The 15,787-nt window shown below is 42.7% G+C and overlaps 1 protein-coding gene across 4 annotated transcripts in view; it reads right to left on the bottom strand.

The window, feature by feature from the left end:
- Positions 1 to 15,787, bottom strand: part of NaPi-III (Na[+]-dependent inorganic phosphate cotransporter type III) — a 42,036-nt gene that overhangs the window by 7,091 nt on the left and 19,158 nt on the right. For 3 of the 4 annotated variants that reach the window (XM_022074397.2, XM_087345987.1, XM_022074396.2), the window contains exons 2-12: positions 13,057 to 13,217; positions 11,707 to 12,572; positions 10,544 to 10,642; positions 10,312 to 10,455; positions 8,047 to 8,229; positions 7,024 to 7,143; positions 5,295 to 5,351; positions 2,485 to 2,768; positions 1,746 to 1,878; positions 990 to 1,185; positions 106 to 291 (exon numbers count right to left, since the gene is read on the bottom strand). In XM_022074397.2, coding sequence (XP_021930089.1) covers positions 106 to 291; positions 990 to 1,185; positions 1,746 to 1,878; positions 2,485 to 2,768; positions 5,295 to 5,351; positions 7,024 to 7,143; positions 8,047 to 8,229; positions 10,312 to 10,455; positions 10,544 to 10,642; positions 11,707 to 11,938 — 1,634 coding nt within the window. In that variant the 5' untranslated portion in view covers positions 11,939 to 12,572; positions 13,057 to 13,217. The remainder of the gene's footprint in view (positions 1 to 105; positions 292 to 989; positions 1,186 to 1,745; positions 1,879 to 2,484; positions 2,769 to 5,294; positions 5,352 to 7,023; positions 7,144 to 8,046; positions 8,230 to 10,311; positions 10,456 to 10,543; positions 10,643 to 11,706; positions 12,573 to 13,056; positions 13,218 to 15,787) is intronic. The other variant, XM_087345988.1, reaches the window with a different exon arrangement.

Below are 15,787 nucleotides of genomic sequence, written 5' to 3'. Positions count from 1 at the left end.
TATTAAGCCAAAATACATTCCAAGAGACGCTCCGCAGTTTGTGCAGAATCTGGACACCATATGTTCGCGCATCCTCACCATTTATCTACATGTTAACTGACTCACGTGGAAGATGTGATCTTCGTGAGATCCTCTCCTATTGTCTGAATCACCCTGCGGCCCCACATCCACAACCCAATGGAGATGCCGAGGCCCCCGTACAACAAGATGTAGACGGGCGTCTCTGACTGCTGCTGCACAGAGCCCTCCTTATAGATCAGCCACAACGCTATCAGTGGGCCAATAGCATTGCTGCAACCACAGACAAAACAGTCACCTCAAAACACAATGGATCACAGAAAAGAACAGAGGAACCTCTCGGGGCTACCACATACTGGACAAGTTTTTTTATTTATTTATTCTTCATTTATTGAATACTTTCAACTTCATCACATGATGGGAAGAATAAAAAGAAGTGAATAATAAACTCAAAATTATGTGACAGAAAGAGATTTCATCCCAGGATGTCTTGGGTGTGAACCACTTGATTATGATAATCTGTTGTACTACTGGAATGGTGGCACATTATTTTATTTGGAATAAAAATTCTTTCCTTGACTTGATACTGATCACGAAAATATTGCAACTGTTCCAGTTAACACCACGATTTGTACCATGTCTGATCCCATAAAAAATCACTGACAACTACAAACTCACAAATGTACCACTATGATTTGTGACTACCAATAAATTTATAAATTAAATTAAGAATGTTTAAATAAATCTGAAAAGGTGCTTGCAATGTTCACCACAAACACCTGATCAAATATTAAAAAAACATCTTAATATGGATTACAAATTCCAGGATTAGATACAGAAAATGCCTGACCACACGTTCCTCACCTGATCTCTTCCGAGGCTTAATCAGTGAGGCATGTTTAGGGTTATTAACAACGCACTTTATTATCATGGCAAAAAGTTCAGTCATGCAGGTCAACTGAAAGTAATACCTGACATCATTTCCTCCATGCGCAAATGATCCAAAGGTGGCAGTCAAGATCTGCAGGAAGGAAAACAGTTTTGCAACCTCTGGAGGGTCTTCCTTCTCTACCTCCTCTATTTTTGAAGCAGCTGCTTCAGGATCAAACTTGTCATCTCTTACACGTTCTTTAATTAGAGGCACTGCACTACTATTAGGGGAGAGACCTGCAAGAAAGAGGCCTCATTACTGAGCGAAAATCTGCCTGAAACAGGACTCAAATATTCCGTACTGAATACTTGACCAAATACACAAACGACTTCAATGGATTCAACGCACACTTTTTTGTGCACCAAAAGCCAACCTACACCCACTACAGCACCAGCATTTAAGCAGTATTAAACACATTCACTGAAGATACACACGTTTAAAACAGCTGGTATGATGGAAGCACAGTATCGGTATACTTCGGTGGATTTTGCTGGCAAAACTGAGCAACACATTTTAAATCCAAAATTATACGCAGGTCAGTGTTCACATATTCTTACAAAAAAAGTAAACAAACAGGGTAAAGTGTGGTCCTCAGAGTTATATGAAAATGTTAGTGACATCATCCTCCAAAACGTAGGTCACCACCTACAAAAAACACAAACCCAGAAGGCCACAGACCCCAATTTCAATGTCACAAGAACTTCAAATCTCAAATACAGCATCCAAGAAATAACGTGGTAATTACTCCACACACAAATGGAAACATTCACAACATGGTGAACGCCAAAAGCCTTACCAAGCACAGGCGTAACCTGGCCACTTCCCGGCCGCAGCGGATCAGGGAGAAGCTGCTGCTTCTGTGGCTGCACACTGCCATTTCCAGGCATGGACATTATCAGATTCTCAGCATCAATGGAAGAGGCAGAGTCCTGACAAACAAAAGTAAACGTCATCAACACTTTAAGCACACCGACTGCGTCACTACAGCACGAAGCGGTATGTCTGCCTACATGCATGTTGCATCTTCAGAACTAATGAACACATTTTTATTAAATTCTGATAATGAAAGTCTGCATAAAATGTGTAAGCAAGAATCCATTTTGATCCATATCAGACAAATACAACACTTACTTAACATCAGAGCTCAAAGCAAACTTCAATTTTCTCAAAAGTGCTTCATCAGAAAAAGTATGTGGAATAAACCACAAATTTCAACAAGATTTTAAAAATTCTATTAGAAACATACTTCAGTTTTGTGAACAATTCGTTAAGTACATGGAAAAATAATTTCTGAGTCAGGAGCGTAAAAAAGTATAATGTGATTACCTTTGTAATAACAAACGAGGTACATAAAATAATGAAGAATATGCATAATCCAATATGTGTACTCTTCTCCAATTTATCCTACATCTGCCCAGCGTAATTCATTTACATTCTAAAGGTTTTGTAAAACTCTACTGTCCACACGCAAATACAACATTCGTCGTCGGTGAACTAATAAACGTAATCCACGCTTGCAAGTTATACAATACTACCTTGTTATTTGAGGAGTTGAGAGTTGTTTCAGCCAGCAGGTAGCCATTTGACTTCGTTGTGGCAATGTTTGTCTGTGGGATTGGAAAGCAATAGGTGTGGTTGGCACCCTTGTTCGTCCCATTTGTCGAGACAACAGGAGGAAACTGCACCATCTCATTGTTGTCACTCAGTGCCAACACTTGTTTCTCCTGTTCGCACGTCTCGGTTATAACCGGCAGCGTCTTCTTCATATCGTCTGTTGAAATGGCTCGAGAAGTCTTCGGGCTTGGGTCCCGTGAAGATTCTGCATTACAACACCACACACATGAAAGTTAACTACTAACAATGCACACCTTGAAATGGCTTTCCACAATACTCTGATACAAGGCTAAAATGCACAGCTCAAAGAAATCATTATATTTCAACAAAACACCTGGAACTTCATTTGCAGGAAAAAAACTCAGAATGCCAGACACATTAAGACAAATAAAACAAACTGAAATTTTAATGTCATAATGGCTCGGCACATACACAGGTCACAAACACCCTGAGTGTCGGGTTGGTCTGGCGCTGACACGCCTGTGCTCACTACCCTGACAAGACAGAGACACTTGCGATTCAAACCTGTGTAATCCCCACGCAAGGCGACGGTCAGATCCGTTACAACACATTTACTAAAATTAAATTTTGTAAATTAATCTCCAAACATGGAATATTCCAGGTACATATTATATGAAACTCTCCATGCGAGAAAATTTTCCTTTAATTTCGTGGTTACACAAAGAGTACGGTTAAAAGTGATCACAACATGGGTCTCCAGAAAGTCACAGCCCAAGACTGTTTTCAGTCTTACACAAAAGCTTATTAATGCCTTCATTCTTAGGTTAGGATAACTTAATTTAGTATAAAAGGCATGATAACATAACCTGCACCAACTCCGCAACGGCCATGGATCACCATTATACTGGTATTAAATATTCCACAATCACCAAAGTATATGCCTTTTACGTTTTATAGCATCTAAATGTTCAGTACTAGCAAGTGTAGGGGATGAAAGTAATTAACACAAATGAAAATTATTGAATTTCTTAAAAACAAATCTTTGTACATTTATCTGTGGAAGCTGAAGTTCTGAGACATCAGATATTAGTTCCTAATCTTAAACAATAAGAAAGAGTGAAATCGGGTTCTAATTAAATTCACATTTGCCATACGAGTCACAATTTTATCGCAGAAAGCCATTTCATTGAAAGTAAGGTAACAAAGTATTTCTGCTGTCTGCATTTGAAATTCTGCTTGAACCTCGTACTTTCATCTCATTTATAAAGGTGTACACTTACATGAACGCTGCCAACTGCAGAATACATTACTGGGACCAGTTCATTTACATGTGTACCAACCAAGTAATTGATGCCAACATTCTATCTGCTGGAGTAACATAACCCTCAAATGGGCAAACTACTAGGACTTCATTACTACCAAAAAATACATATAAATTATCGTAAGTTCCAGTGAGAACAACAAATTAAAACTATAAAGCATTTCAGACAAATTGATATTAAAAATAAATATTGAAAATTTCCAATTACTGCTGTTAAGATAAAAAGAATGCTTTCATACTGAATATGAAATAAAAATAGCTTGTTTGTATTTGAAAACAAAAAATACAGTACAGGCTCTGTGAAATGTCGGCCTCTTACTCTAAAATGTACACTATTACCACTAATGTAGAATTTTCATTTAATCCAAAAAAATGAAGTGAAAAATCTGGAAAATACAGGATGCACCTGATAATCAAATGGTCTGCCAACATTTGTATGGCAATGTTAATGCACCCAAAACATCAAATTATGGAAATAATGGCAAACCATAAATAATAAGCTGGGTATATATCCAGATTTATTTTTAATGATCAGTATATGAACAATATTAAGATGAAATAAGTGATAATGTACATGCTGGAAATGTATGTAATAAATGATTGACAGAAGAAGATGCTATGAAGCACTGCCTCACTTGATTCATCTAACATTCACGAAACTCAAAATGAGAATAGGGACTACAAAATGTTGCCAACATTAATTAAATTTCATGAGTAAAATTCCCACTGTAACTTAAAAACGTAAGATGTATGAAACACTGTACTAAGGGTGCAACTGCCACACAAATGCTGCACTGCACAGCCAATGGGGGAAGTGGAAGTGGTAGTAGCAGCAGCAGCAGCACGATTAACGCATTCTCCAGCATGCTCAATTGCCATAGCAACGTAACATAATACCTTACCCTAGGCATGCAATTTCATGTGATGCAGACAAGTCCTGTTGCACAAAGTGTGCTAGAAACTTGTTTCTGCCATCACATCAGGGTGAGAAGTGATTCATAAAGCAGTCACTAGCACATTCAGTAATAATTTACGACTATTTCAGTAACTGTATTATCATTATATTGACTCATAATAATTTAATGGGCATACTTTTAAATAAACTCTCTGCTCTTTTTGGTCATACTCAATGATTAACACATTTAAAACAGAATCACTTCTATGAAACTTTTAAAATGCATAGCGATTAGCAGAATTGTCACCCATCCTGTGAATAGAGTCTCACTTGGTAATTTTCGTTGGAAATGCTTAAAACCTAATTTTAAGTCTAAAAAAAAAAGTCTTTCTTTTTTAAAATTTAAATCATAAATATCAACAATATTTTCTGATGTACGAAATATCTTCAAAATAACTTTCTTGCATTAAGAAATGTAAATATATATATTATTTAGAAAAAAGACCTTTTTGCTTGGATGAAATAGAGGTTAACAGTTTTCCTATTAATATTACCTGTCGAATCACCAAATGAAAAACTGACGCCTCGCCCCTTTTCTTTCCTGAACAGCTCTGTAACACAAGTTATCACGATGCTGTAACATTATGGCATACACTTCTCACATCAAGGAGTATCCTGGCCCTCACCATCAATATTGACTTAACTCTAGCTCAGCAAACACCATTAATTATGTACAACTGCTTCCACCTAATAAAAGCGTATCAGATCTGAACACCACCACAAATGAGGTTATGTAGGAGGGACCATTTCCAAACTCCTTTATCCAATTCATGCAACAGAAGTACTAAACTGCACACAATACGACACCAGACCACTGCAGAATACAACATTCTGGATCACAGTACGAGTGCACTTCTTAGCTGAAACAATGAGTAGATTATTCTGTCAAATTCATACGCACTTCTGGGCTGATGTTATCGCATGTAACCTGTGGCTGCGTCATTAATGAAAGGGGAGGATGATTCAAGAGGACACAACATTGAAAATTTATCGCAATTTACTGTGGCAATTAGAATGGATTTACTATTCAAACCGAATATTTAAAATAACCTTAGTAACTTCAGAGAGTTTCTCAAAGACCCACAAACAGTACGCACATCATTTTTTCACGTGCCCCTCTAATTTTAGTTATGATTCACTGCGAAGACTGAACAAAGTACAAACAGTTTCTTATACATGAGGGCCACGTGTGGCCTGTGGATTAGGTATAGATAGTTTTACAGCTTTGGCATATTCTTCGACTGTCCTTAACCCAAATCTAGCTCCTTCTTCTCCAATAATATGGACAAAGCAGTTTTTCAGAACCGAACACCTCACTGACAAAACTGATAAGGAGAAGTGCGTCCCTATGAAATGAACAGTATCGCAACGGAACCTGTTAATATCCTCGATTTTAATTCCCAATATAAAGGCACATTAACAAAAAATCTCAAGTTGTAACTTTCCCAGTTTGAACTGACCATGATTTTACTTTCAAGTCGTATCTGTAATGGCAGATGGTATTTGCTGTCTTGCGTCCTTGCGCAACTTGCGAAGCAGCGGCAGTGGAAAGCGAACGCCTGTTTTTGAACTTGCTACATGAAACTACAAGAAACATTTACTGATTCTGTAACATGGATCAGGTAGGAGGTGGATTTGGTAGAGCTCCTACAGCTGACAGGAACAAAAGGAAATGATGCTGAATTAGCCATCATACTTGAACATGCCTTTCTACTAGAAACACAGCATACTGTGAAATCTAAAAATCATATCTAAGTGCTCACTTAGCAGTGGTGCCAACTAGGTAGTCAATATTTACTATTTACTGTTCATAGTCTGTTATGAGCATCATTAGCATGAAGTGCCTTGCAACACGCCAACCCACTGCAAAGAAACGAGCATCTACAAAGTAATGGCATGTCCCAGCGCTACAGGTAATTCAAGACGCAGCTGAAATGCATTCCTGTTCTTTAACACTTGTGATCAACTGCTTTGCCATTTGCACACCAGCTGTTGCGTACTGACTGCACATCCTCTGGGATCCTAACAACGTAACGGCAGGAAGTTCTGATCATTTTGTGGTTGGAAGCTGACTGGGAAAGCCATGACAATGTGGCAAAGGGTGCGATGACTTCCCACAGAAAGAAGCTCGTATTAGTCGTTTCTTTGCGGGGGGGGGGCTCTCGGTAACAGCCGGGAGCAGCGAGTCTGTGTCGGAATGCGAGTGTGCGAGAGAGCACTCACCAACAATCCGCTTCTTCTCATACGGTACCAGAACAAACTGGACAAGCATCATGGAGATCAGGCCCACACCTACACTGATAATCAGTGCCCCCCACCATGGAATGTAGTCAAAATACAGCACTGCAACAAACCAAATTGCAGTTAGTCAACCAACAGACAGCAATCTTTCCATGAATTAATCAGCACAAAATATTAAAATTAGGGGATTAACTGGCTAATGAGAATGGCGACATGGCAGGCGAGTGACTTTCTAAACATACTAATATTCAACGTATCAAAACTGTCTCAGATTTGTCACAAAAAAAAAAAAAAACAGTACATACTAAAAAAAATACCATCCCTGATACTTAATTAAGCACGGCACCATAAACATGTATGAGAAAATGGAGGAGCATCTCTGCGCATTCTTAACCCTGGCAATAAATGGGGTTGAGTGGTGATCTTCGCACTTTAGCCACTGCCACTCAGACCTCTGCAAGAGAGAGAGAGAGAGACCCAGTACTCGCTGTACAGGAGACTGGGTGAGCCCCAATCTTGGTCTAGACATGACAGGTATGAGAATTAAGCCTGTGGGGATTAAACCATGGCCATCGACACTACCGCCAACTTTACTCCACTGCAGTCTCTACCAATTACTCTATACTGAGGCGACATGGCATAACAGTGAATCCATATGGACACGCGGCAGTCCGAACGTACTGAAGACATTATCCTGTAATTAACGCAGGCAGAACCTCTACAAAAAGACCTGAGTCAGAACCACTCCACTGGGAATCTGTTCAATGTCTGACTGCAGCATTACCACCATAACAAACTTACCGTGGCACATCCTTGTGTGGGCTGTAAAATGGTTCGTTCTTCCTCATTCATGGAACAACCATCTGTTACAAAATGTTCCATAAATCACAAAACAATTTTAGCGATTAAAAATGCACGTATCAGTCTTTACTTACAAGTGTAAGGTTTGCTGGCATCTGAATGTTTCGCACTGAAAGTGTTAGCTCAGAATAAAGTTCCACTCACATTTGGGTCCATCGTGGACAATGGAGAAGACATTGACGAAAATGGTTATCCCATAGAAGAACGGAAGGGCGCGTAAGCCGGGCACCAGGGGGCGTGGCGAGAGGAGGATGAAATGGCGGATCAGCTTGAAGAGGACCACGGACATTAAGCCCGAGAGTACCGGTGAGATAAACCAGGACCCCACTACAAGAAACAAACACCAATGTTATTCAGTCTGTGAGTGAATTCAGTGGTTCATCAGGTAACAAGAACACAGTTAGCTCAATTCTCACAAAGTTACAGAAAACCACCAGAGTTCTTCATCCTTTGCGTCCCAGTCCGACTAGCAAGCTGCTAAATCATCGATTGAAAGTTAGGTTAGGTTGGCAGCCCCGTAGTATGGGGGTTTAAATAACTTTTTCGCCTGCGATAAAGGTTAAGTGGATTAACACCGAGTGCAAATGTCAAAGTTCATTCAAGTTCATCTCTTTTTTTGTTCCGCGTGGAAGACTGACGACGATGACTGACAGATTTACAAAGCTATGGTCCAAGAAATGACACGGTACTTCACGTGTATGGGAAAGAAAGGAAGAAAAAGATCATTTTAAACCATTTTTTAGGTTACAAAAATTGCTCGTAACATTCATCAGTCGCCCAGCAACATTCGTGATGTTGGGGGCAGCATCCAACGGACACTGGGCCAGCCACAGGACCTATGGGAAAGCAGCTGTGAACAGAACACTAATTTCCATCAGATCCAGTTCAATATTATCCTCCCATCTACAACTAGGTCTTCCAGGTTTCTTCCCATACAAAGTTTGGATCCCAATCATTCCACAGACACGTGAGTTACGAACTATCCTCCACGACCCCCATGTGTCATCCTCGTTTGTTCGAAAATGCTCACCAAGTGCCCGTATTCATTAAGTTACGAAAATGTGTCCTCCCTAAATTATAAAGGGACGCTTGAGTACACTTGCACCAAGGCACGCCATGTCGATGTGACCTCTCAGCAAATGTCACTGCACAACTCGAAAGAGGAAACTCATTCCGTCCTGCCCACTGGACCGCGACCTACCGCCCGCGCAACACGCGAGTATGAGAAGTTGCAGAGTCATGACCACGACGACCTGTCCAATTATCCGCCAGCAGTCACAAGCAAATCAGAAAACAGAACAGAACCGACTGAGCTGCATCGGCTCTCAAAACGATCTAATCCTCCGGTTTCCGGAAGCTTGCAGGTCCGTCCGGTCTCTTGCCTTTCGCCCCGAACTGTACAGCCGTGTCGTCACTTCGCACTTCACTCGACGCGACGCGACGCGACGCGGTGTCTAAATTTACTCCCGCATTCAACCCACGGATCCACCTATTTCCATTAGAGCCGAGTTTTCGGGCCACCCAGTTGTCACAGCAGCGGCGCCCGCCTCGTTCCAGTGCACGAAGCAATTTAGGTCGTGGCCGACTATCTTTAATGTTCGCGGTTTCCTCGTACTTCGATGCAGGCCACGGCGTATTTAGCGATCAGTGCACGGTTTTCGACCAGAAAGAACCTAGTTCAGATCCCGGGACACGCTGTGGGTTTCACGTGACCAACCACGAGGGAAAGGGAAGTCTCCCAGAGTTTCCGTGTTTTCCTCAGTATGGCCCAATAATACGTGGAAAGCAAGTTTAAAAATTGGCCACGACCTCTTCTATATTCCGTCAAATGCACTACCTACAACTGATCACTCATCGCCACGTTAACGAGTTGATACAAAGTCATAAAATACGTAACAGAAAAACTAAAAGATTTCGATGATGAATCATCGGGAATTATGTCGGACTAGGCCCTGAAGATGGACACAGAATGTTTCTCCGAAACTACGGTGTCTGCCTACGAGATCAGACGCCATCAGAACCCCGAACCTTGCACCGAAGCGGATTTTTTATCGCCACAAAACACCAGGTCGTTCCGTTAACTCAATTACCACACGTCGCGCTCTGGCGGCGAATGGTTGAACGAACAGGAAACGGAAATCCAATCCCCGCCCGCCTTTTCGTAGTTTCAGCTGGCGGATTCTGGATCTTGCCCCACGTCCGACATTCGCGATTTCCCCTCCATCTGCCAATTCCGGAAACAAGAGACGACCTTTCGGGTCCCACGGGACAGCCGCGGCGTCCCCAAATCCTGCTCTTATTGGGGTCAGCGCAAATGACTTAAGACACAGCATCTCTGGCACCCGACGCTAAGCCACACGACAAAACCCACGACTGACAGAAAATATCGAATATGTTACCGATACTCACCAATGGTTCCTAGGGTTGTCCAATGGAGGCCTTCGGTCCCGCGACTGACCAACGAGAAGCCGACAGTAGCGCCAACAATACTGTGAGTGCCAGAAATCGGAAGCTTGAAGAACGTGGCAACCATGAGCCATGTGGCACTGCCCACTGCAACGAGACAGGCCTGCCTTCAGCTTTCTTCGGTGTCGTTTGAAAGTGACAGACACTTACGTGTTCACCGCAGGGGCCGACCTACCTAGTGACGCGAGGCAGCCCATCATGAGCTCCTTCTCCGAGTGCTCGTACACGGCCACTTCCAGGATGCCTTTCCTCATCGTGTCCGACACCTTGTAACCTGCAAGAGGAACCAACCGAGGTGAGATGCAGGTCCTCAAGGCGCCGTGCATTCTGGTAGAAACTGACTGACGTTTCAGGGGTGATTACTGCTTCCATCATCAGGTTCAGTGTAACAAACAAACATCGCCACGCGCGTATCCAACGAATGTCAATGCCTCCTATAACTGCGCCAAGTTTAATCTGTGCTCCCTTCGACAGAACACGTGTACTGTCCACCGAGCACGAGAAAATCCCTGCAAGGGGAAGTCGTTTCTGGTGCGGTGCGGGGGGAATGTTTACTGCCAGCTGGACTAGAGGGCTGCTATTGGTGGGAAGTGTGACACGTCAGAGTTTTACGCTACTACACAGACTGAAAACATCAAGCAGTTGAGACCAGCGTGTAGTGAGTGCACCTCTAATGTGTTCTGATAATATTCTAGATTAAATCGCTGTGCCGCTGTGAGGTAATCTTAAAGCTGTACCCATTAGAACACATGAAAGCCTGTCGTCTGTTGTTCGTTCAGTGGTTGTGGAACGAATGCTTTTAGGATGGGTCGTCACTCACAGCGAAATCTTGCGCATGCGCGTATATCGAATTCCTAGCAGGGATTTTCTCCTGGTCTGCGGACTGTACGTAATATTGCATATTTAGCAGACCTCTGACGTGTATCTGTGAATCTGGAGTTACTTATGAACAAATCTGACGGATTTAAATGCAAAGCAAATTGAATTCAAACAAAAAATACAAACTACACGGGATATCTGAGAAAATTTGTAACAAATTATAAAAATTATTAGTAGGAACATTTACATTGTACGCGTTCTCACAAGCTGCCCTTCAGAAAACGCCTACTTACGTAAATACATCGTCACATCAAAACAAATATTCTTATTAGAACGTTGTCCCTCTGTGTTCATCCCCTGGCCACGTAAAAAGTTGAACACGAGTACAAAACAATCATAAAATTACGAAACTGTTTTAATCTTCACACAGGTCAGGTTCTATACAAGAGAGTGGAGGGCGTGGAGGACACAATGACAAGTTCACCAACTGCCATCTCAAGACCAAATGACTGCACTTACCAATCAGGACAGCTCCTGCAATTTCGAACACTGTTGCCAACATGCACGCTTGTCTGACAGTAAGTACTTTTGATCCTACAGAAGTTCCAAAGGAGTTGGCAACATCGTTGGCTCCGATGCCAAAAGCCAGGACGAACGCCACTAGGAAGCCGACGACGATGAGCCACAGGACGTCCGGAGAGAAGGCCTCCATCGAGAAGGCGGTCGGAGTTGATGCTGTTATCGCTTCCATGGTGCGCAGTCGCAGACAAGGTCGTTCCTGGCCCCTTCGCGTCTTACAAAGTCTTTAGCTTCACGCCTCGGCCATCCACCGCTTGCAGACGACAAGTCCTCGACAGTCCTGCGCCCATTCTGATTCTCTATTTCTCTACGGCTAATATCACAGTTTCGTCTCCAAACCCTGAGCCTCCCTTCGTTAACTAACAGACACCGGTCAACAATTCACAAGTTCTTATTCCTTATTACAAAAATAAATTAGGACACCTTAAATTATTCGACTCTCTTAAATCACTGCCGCCTTCGTACCAAATTAATTTCTAACTTATTTGAAACTTTAGGCCTCTGGAATCTTCTCCTCTCAGTATTAATGTCAACAATTTCTTTGCCTCTGTAAAAATAATGTAACAGTAACAATTCCTTCAACAATGTTATTATTTCCCTTCAATTCTTCTTAATTACAAGTTCCTATCCTTGTCTTCTCCTCTATCCCTCTTTTGTTTCAAGAACAGAAAACAAAAAAGGGAATCGAGATCTTGGCCCTTGCAGCGGTGCGTTTATTCCCCACAGATGTCAACACATGTAATTCTCCTTTTCCAAAGAATCAGGAAGCCTCGCTTCAACAACTTCTGGTCGTGGGTCGATTCATCCTGTAAAATAAAACGGAGTCAGTGTCCTGCGAAAACCTCGACATTTCCATTGAAGGAGAAGTTTAAGACAGTGTTTTTGAAGTTCTTCCACTCGTATTAAGAGCTATAACAAAAAGTCTTACATCTCCCATACAAAGCTCGGTAAAGTGCTTTAAAAAGCATGGCGGAATGTCTGTGGCAGCTCCTGACAGTTAAAACGGTGGTACGAGCGGCTGCGAGACTGATTTTAGACGTAACACATGCACAGATATTTGAGGAAGAAGGTAAACAATTTATTCGTACAAGATTTGGAGCTCTCACGGCGACCGAATACAGCGACGTCTTCAGTCGAGTCACCGACCGCAAACAGGAGAACGAAACAATCTGCATTACTCTGTCAGTTTTGGTGCGTGCATCCCTTACTTACTTCCAGTAGACGCAAAAACTGAACAGAGAAGAATTTGAAACAATTTAACCACATAATAAATTGTAGTAGTGGACTCACCCCCAAAAGTTTAAAACTAGATTATCGTTCTTGATGACTTCTCTGCAATGTTATGAGGGTGAGGAGTGAAGGAGGAGACTTTGCCTCTGTGATGGCTAAGAAACGGACCGACTGTCCAACAGGGGGCAATTCCTCAATGCGCACTCGCTCGGTCCAGTCATCTGAAAAACACAGAAATATAACAAGATGCAAGATGACAGTCTGGATACGCTTCGCCGCGCCTCCGCAAAAGTATTGCTGGCATAAGACGACAGACGGAGCTGTTTCGCGTTATTCCTTCCCATTAACTGTTCCAAGAACTTACTAGTGTCAACTCAAAATTATTACAGCAAGAAACACGTCTGAGGAATTCCACGTGTGTTAAAGAAATCAGCAGATTTTAAGCTGAAACCCAGCATTGAAATGCCACAAACAAATATCGAAGTTTTGTATCTGTAAAATGTGCAACGATAAATTCAAAAATTCCCCCCCCCCCAAAATAGATGCAAGTTCACCCTACACTTTCACCACAAGGAAATGAAAATTACTTTTAAGATTTTTGACACTAATGTAATTTGCATCCATGAAATAAGTGCAGAAACTTATCAAGAACGAGGCGACCGAACCTGGTGAAATTATCACAGAACATTTCATTAAGGTGCAATTATAACTTTTCAAAATTAGTGGCAGGCCACGTGACGCAAATCTGAAATTTATGGTGACTTTTAAACTACAACAGATGAATCATACCAAAAATTTTGATGTTACTTTCAGAGGACAAAATGTTTAATCCAATTTTTCTAGTCCACGCACTGAGAAGTGCAAATTCAGTCATGCTCAAAACCCATCTGCATCTTGGTTAATCGTCGGAAGTTCCTGAAGATTTTCCCCACCACAATTGTCTGAATTCCCAATCTTCCTCATCCTAGCTGCATGTCCAGCCCATCATAGCCTCCTACATTCCATTGTCGCGTTCTTTCGCGATGTTTCATGGCGACATGAAAATGGCTTTCGGGTTCCACTGCTCACAAATTTCCCAGATTGCATGGGAAAATACGAGCAATCATCAAATCGCCAGGCGGAGATCGCCAACTGCCATAACAAAGCTTCGTACTGTGTAATTGGACTTAACGAGATGATGAAGCCTGCGTTGCCATGGCATCGGCTGGTAGCCAAGGAGACCGCGACTCTGCAGGAGGCCATGGTCACATTTAACATAAATGGCTGATGTCGAGTTAACAAGCCGTCAACTGCGAAACTACTTTTTACACTACGAAGATAACTCAACATCAAACGAAATGTGGTCCATTGTGAGAGAAACAGCTGTGGCTGGTTGTATACATTTCTTGTTTATTAAACGACACCATCAGCAATTTGGACTATACAGCGTCAAATGATAGATCGATTAATGGATTGGAATGGATATGTAAGGAAGAGGTCGTGGACCAACACACGGTACTGACGCAGAATTTGCTGAGGAAAACCACGATCCATCCTCTGTCCCGGATTCGTACATTCAAAATCGTCCGGGACCAGCTCTGCTTCCAAATGGCACGCGTTACTTTGGGGTAATGACTAACCCCAAGGTCTGCGGCCTCCCAGCACAGCAAAATGAGGTCAAGCTTTGCACACAGCGTGCCAGGACAGATGGGCTGCCTACACACAAGGGGGACACGACTTTTTCAGCAACGAATTACATAAGCCACTCTTCCACGAAGGACGCACGTAGGAAAGCGAGATTCAGAAATCAGCAGCAAACACGAGGACGAGAAGTCGATTCGAAAACCAAAATTAACCCAAACGCACCGGCAATACGAAATGAAACAAAAAGAGAAGAAAGACAATGGTGAAAGAAATTACATAAGGAGTAAGCGATCACACAGCAGGAACGGCGAGGGTCCACGAGCGCAGTGCGTGACTCACCCGCGTAATCTCGGCACGAATGGCGCAAGACTGCGCCGCGTTACGCAATGCAATCCGCAGTCCTGGGTCTGCCTATGCCTTCCCTCAGCCAACCATAACGAATTCTACGACGGCATCCCAACTCTCAGCAGTTGATATGGCGTCGTGAAACCATACCTGCACCACGCAGCTGTCTCACACCGGATCGGCGACTGTCAGTCGTTTTGAGCCTTTGTCCGCTGCTGCGTTCGTTAACATGGAAATTTAACACGAGGCTACTTCCTGACTGTGGTTGCTCACGTGGCCACAAACAGCCAGAAGAATCCAGTCCAAGCCGTCAGACCTTTCTCTAAAATCCAATTTAATATTATCCTCTCACCTACGCCATGCCATCCTGTGCCCCGTAAGTTTATCTGGTGAAGAATGTTTTTACGACCTCAGCAGTTTGCTCAACATCACGGGACGGCTGAATCAACTGCGCGTGCTGTTTACGCAGGCATCGAGGCGACACGCCGAAAGACACACAGAAACCAGCCCACCCGCGGTTACTCAGGGTTGCCTCTGCAAATTCGCTCGGGCAATACCCGCTTCTGCGACGTAAATCCGAGACAAGACTCAAGATAAATATCTGAATATTCGTGGAGGAAAAGCACGGAGCAGCCGAAACTCGCCTACAGAAAGCGAACGACTTCCCATTAAATAAATAAATAAAAATAAATTATAAAATCCCTGCCGCATTCTAACCGCCAATGAGACGGCATGAATCCCAAAATTGAAGAACGGGTAGGCGGGACACGATCCCGGAACCTCATAGCTGCCAGCACAAATCAATCCGGGGACAGTTGGCCAA

This window comes from Zootermopsis nevadensis, unplaced genomic scaffold (genome assembly GCF_977971745.1).
Source record: "Zootermopsis nevadensis isolate Lab colony 2312 unplaced genomic scaffold, Znev_1.0 Znev_ptg000010l, whole genome shotgun sequence".
Lineage (NCBI taxonomy): Eukaryota > Metazoa > Arthropoda > Insecta > Blattodea > Termopsidae > Zootermopsis > Zootermopsis nevadensis.
The sequence above is the reverse complement of the archived record's forward strand: the minus strand, read 5'-3'. Positions and strand labels throughout refer to the sequence as shown.